At 38.2% G+C, this 5,352-nt stretch overlaps 1 protein-coding gene across 1 annotated transcript in view; it reads right to left on the bottom strand.

Annotated features, from left to right (window-relative positions):
- Nucleotides 1–4,835: 4,835 nt before the first annotated feature.
- The window catches only part of pdia2 (protein disulfide isomerase family A, member 2), an 11,816-nt gene continuing 11,299 nt past the window's right edge, over nucleotides 4,836–5,352 (bottom strand). The window contains exons 10-11 of the mRNA XM_080447173.1: nucleotides 5,330–5,352; nucleotides 4,836–4,956 (exon numbers count right to left, since the gene is read on the bottom strand). The exon at nucleotides 5,330–5,352 is cut by the window's right edge and continues 91 nt beyond it. Coding sequence (XP_080303299.1) covers nucleotides 4,915–4,956; nucleotides 5,330–5,352 — 65 coding nt within the window. The 3' untranslated portion in view covers nucleotides 4,836–4,914. The remainder of the gene's footprint in view (nucleotides 4,957–5,329) is intronic.

Below are 5,352 nucleotides of genomic sequence, written 5' to 3' on the forward strand. Positions count from 1 at the left end.
GCCTAACATCGCCTAACATCGCCTAACATCGCCCACACATCGCCTAACATCGCCCACACATCGCCTAACATCGCCTAACATCGCCCACACATCGCCTAACATCGCCCACACATCGCCCACACATCGCCCACACATCGCCTAACATCGCCCACACATCGCCTAACATCGCCTAACATCGCCTAACATCGCCCACACATCGCCTAACATCGCCACACATCGCCTAACATCGCCTAACATCGCCACACATCGCCTAACATCGCCTAACATCGCCCACACATCGCCTAACATCGCCTAACATCGCCCACACATCGCCTAACATCGCCTAACATCGCCTAACATCGCCCACACATCGCCTAACATCGCCCAACATCGCCTAACATCGCCTAACATCGCCACCACATCGCCTACACATCGCCTAAACAGACATCAGACAGAAGCTGACTGAATTAATGCAGGACATCAACTCTGTGAGTGATTTCATTTTGTAATGTAAACTAATCCTCAAGCTGGAGTCACACATGAGAAGTTAAAAATATATATATTGAACGTGTATGGAAATCTGGTAGCATCACACACTACAGAATAATCTTTTAAGATTATCTTAAACATGCAACACACAATGTGGTTTTCGACCGGCCTTTCTCTCGGTTCAGCACAGCTCCCGCCATGCAGTTCCACTGTGACATTAGCTATCCAGATAAATATCAAACGTGTTTGAAATTTGTCTGCAGCAGACAATTGGGTGTCCGACCCAAAATTACCCTGATTATCTTGTAATCTGAGTCCAGCTTTAGTGTCATCTACATTGACAACACGAAGGCATAAACATGAGCCCCCGCCTCCCCAAGATGATACAGACCAACCTATTTCAATTCCTGTCTAACTTAAATTGAATGTAAATGTATCTTTTAACTGATCTATTCTGTCTCTGTATCATTAGGCACCAGAAGTGACTGTACGGCGTGCTGTTGTCCTCAAAGGCATGTCCATTCTTCTTGGGGACGACTGCAGTGCATTCTACAAGACCTGCTTTGCAGTAAGTACAGTAGTTGGCACACAAAACATTTTGTTTTGCACAAAAAATGTTTTCATGAGAAGAGCAAATCCAGTGGATTGCAAACATAACATAATGCTTAACTTGTGTTTTCCTTTGCAGGATACAGGAGTCAGAGATGCGGACATATCAACTGTCGCTGTTGGTGTGCTGACTGTTCTGAGTGAAGATTCGCCTCAAAAGGGTCCAAACTCGGTGCACCTAGAGCCCATCTCCACTGCCATCATACTTGAGGGAGGTATAGTCATGGACGATATTAGAGATTTGCCTCAGGCAGTTTGCCTGTTATTTGGGCTTACATATGCGCTGCATTTGGATTACCCAAAATGCTTGTAAAAAACACTCACTTTCATTCAGAAAGTAATGCTTGGATTGGGGAAAAAAGCCCTCCCACAGAAACTGCAAAGTCTGAGAAAACGTTTACTTGAGTAAGGCCAGTGAAGTGTCATATCAGAAAGCACTTTGAAAACATCAATCTCTCTTAATATCGTCCATGACTACTCTCATGAGAGAGGGCGTTTGGTGGTGGCAAGTATAATGCACTTTATTAATTTGTGCGTGCGAATGCTAACTTTTGTTATAGGGTTAGGGAAATTGGAACACCTGAAAATGCAATTATTTTTGTTTACTTACTTTAAAAAAACACACACACATACAGCACCTTAATTGTTTTGGAGATGTGATGTGACAGGATGTTTTATTTTATTTACAAACAAAAAAGTGCTCTTTATGTTCTGCAGTTCAGTATCAAAACTTTTGTTTGAGCTAAAGTTTTATAAGTTTTCTGACATGTTTACAGTAAAAGACAGTATTGTTTAGCGAGATGTTGTTTTCCTCTCTCCTCTGTTCTATCCATCCTCTCCTCATAGAAGACAGCTCAGTGTCTCCCCTTGGTGCCCTCCTCTCCTCTCCTTCTATTCTATCCATCCTCTCCTCGGGGGGAAAAAAAAACATGCACGTACAGCAGCTGTACAACTGTTTGCTCATCTACCTCATGAGTCTGTCAGGGAAAACTTTTATTATTGATTGCATTTTAAAAAAAAGAAGAAAAAAAGGCAAAAAGAATGTTTTAATGGAGACTGTTTTGTAAAATTAATGTCTACCTTCCTACATTTTGTAATGTTCCAAATATTGTTGATTAGCAGCTTTAAAAATAAACCAACTGTGTTGAATATCTATACCTGTGTGTTTTGTATTAGTGGTATATCAAGAATTGAATGTCAAATTATAAATTAGCAGATTTTATTGGCTTTTATTGTGAAAACTAACATGCTAGAATAAACTGTAAAATGACAGTAAAACCCATAGTTATTATACTGTATTATACTGTATTACAAAAATACTGTATGCTGTTAAATTACCATAAACCCACACTTAATTTACAGTTATATACTGTAATTGAAAAAAATGGATGCTGTTAAATTACCATAAACCCACACTTAATTTACAGTTATATACTGTAATTGAAAAAACGGTATGCTGTTAAATTACCATAAACCCACACTTAATTTACAGTTATATACTGTAATTGAAAAAACGGTATGCTGTTAAATTACCATAAACCCACACTTAATTTACAGTTATATACTGTAATTGAAAAAACTGTATGCTGTTAAATTACCATAAACCCACACTTAATTTACAGTAATATACTGTAATTGAAAAAACAGTATATCTACTGTAAAATGAATTACAGTAGATGTACTGTAAAATAACAGTAAATTACAGGCAACTCTGCTGCCTGTAATATACTGTAATTTTACAGTGAAATTTGTTACAGTGCAGGGTGTACAGTATCTGTTTGATATTAATTTGACATTTACTAATTATTTTATCAGGTATTTGGAACAATTAAAACCACATTATGTGACATTGTCTTACAGAAAGAATAATTCACCACTGTTGACCCAGTGAAACTATGCCACCTATTGGTGACATAAAATATGTCCTAAGTCTAGTGCCAGTCTGTGTTAATATATAAAGCCCACAGTATTAATATAAACATAGCACAAAAAGTGTGTTAATTGGTGTTTGGTAGATTATTGTAACAATGCTTTTTGGTAATAACTTTCATACCATTGGAATGCCTGTTTATTTCCCTTAAACCGGGAAAGCATCTGTGTCATTTTAGATTTTAGCTATATATATATATATATATTGCAACATGTGTTTTTCAGAAAACTCTTAGGATTTATAACATTGGTTTAGAACAGTGGTTCTCAAACATAGCAGATCTACAAGCTCACAGCGCATCACTTCGTGCCGCTCTGTGAGCTTGTACATCTGTTATTTCTGAAACATTTTTGAAAATGTTTTTGAAAACATTTGAATAATTTTAAATTTCTTCTCTTTCTTCTGGGGGTCCCTGGCAAAAACATTTTCAGATGGGGGTCCGCGGCAAAATACATTATCATTACGCGGGTCCTTGGCACGAAAAAAGTTTGAGATCTACTGATTTAGAGGGCATTTGTAGAATCGGCCTCAGGTCTTAATGGGTTAATGGGTGCCCCATTTGTAGGGAACATGCATTTGTGGTACAGCTGTGTATGTACAGCAAGATGCAAAATAGTGACAAATCTCTGCCAATGCCAAAATCTCTTTCCAACAACATAAAAGTTATTGCCAAGAAGGTTAGAACAAATCTACACAAACACAATTTATGCTTTGTTGTGCTTTGTTTATACTGTAAGTGTGTCTGCTGCACACAATAAACATTACACACCTGCAATCAATGGCCCAAGACAAGATGATACCATGAATATCTAACTAATGCTTCATTCTATTTATTCAGCAGTACTACAGTAGTAACATTTTTGCATTAATGTTGAAGTGCAATTGACCACTTTATTTCATTGACCACAAACATGATGAACTCGTGAATATCTAATACTTACGGATATTATGTAATTAGTTACATCACATTATACATGAATGTTAAAGGAGGAACAATCAATCTGAAAAACTGAATCCGTTCTTTATGGGTCTTATATCAACCGAAGATGTGTCTCTAGGCTGTTATAGCAGGTGAGATCATATGATCATGGATGAGATGAGGAAAATGATCACTCTAGTTTTTCTGCACCTACACCACTACGCCAACATCATCTGTCTCTACTGGTACTTCTACTTAGCCTGACACTCAGCCTGAACTTTCATTTTGTTTCACTCCATTATTCAGTCTGAAAGCCCTCTCAGTGCAGCCGTTTTCTGAGATGGGGGCGTGGCCAAAGTTGGACTCTTTGGCGATTGGTTCATGCTGGATTATCCCGATCCCGATTCGCCGTACGGATTTTCAACCGAGAAAACCCCGCCTTCGACAGCGTCACCAGACCCTGAATGCGAGGCTAGCGATTCAGGGGGTGGAGCCAGGCTAACTTCTACTACTTTGCATGTGTTTTTCATGATGTTAGCTTATAAATAATGCTTGCGAGTCAAGAGTATGATACATATTATAGTTTAAAAAAAGGGAAAAAGCCCAAATGACTGTTTTGCTGCGACAAACATTTACTTGGTATGAAAAGTGTCAGTACATCAGGTTTTTTAAACTGTTATTTATTGTGTCCAGCGCCAGTGACCAACTGGATGTGCACAACCTTCACCTTTGTACCATTTGATGCATATTAGGCCATTTGAAACTAAATTAATTGAATTAACCTGAGACGCCAGGTTGAAAGTGGTTAAAGCAAACACAGCACATCATAAAGTAACTGTTAATTGGTAACACAGTTAACATATATATTTTATAGTTGATTAAAGATTGAATACATAAATAACACCATCATTTTTAAGAACCAAAGTGTTTTTTATTAACAAACAATGTAAGCTGCTGGACTGATCCTGATTGGCTGGAGAATGCGACATCACAGCTCATCCTTATTCGTCTCATTGGCTGCTGGTGTCACCTGACAAAGGAACACAGATTGGATTGGATGACGCTGTGGTTCTCAAAGTGGGGTCCAGGGACCCCCAGCTAAAATGTTTAATATTTGAATATTTGATATATTTGAAAATAAATCTACAAGCTCACAATGGCTCACGATGTGATGCGTTGTGAGCTTGTAGATCTGCTGTTTTAAAAAAAATGAAAAATAAAGGTGGAAACTTATATTTTGGGAAAGAAATTGCAAAACAAACAACACAAATCGTGTATGAGGGTCCCTGGCACAAAATATGTCGATGGGGGTCCATGGCCGAATACATGTTACTTTGGGGGTCCTTGACATGAAAAAGACTGAGAACCACTGGAGTAGAGAGATTCACTGTACGTATACACACCTCATCTTCATCTTCATCATCAT

Source organism: Gymnoscopelus braueri, assembly GCF_963280865.1.
Source record: "Gymnoscopelus braueri genome assembly, chromosome: 2".
Taxonomy (NCBI): domain Eukaryota; kingdom Metazoa; phylum Chordata; class Actinopteri; order Myctophiformes; family Myctophidae; genus Gymnoscopelus; species Gymnoscopelus braueri.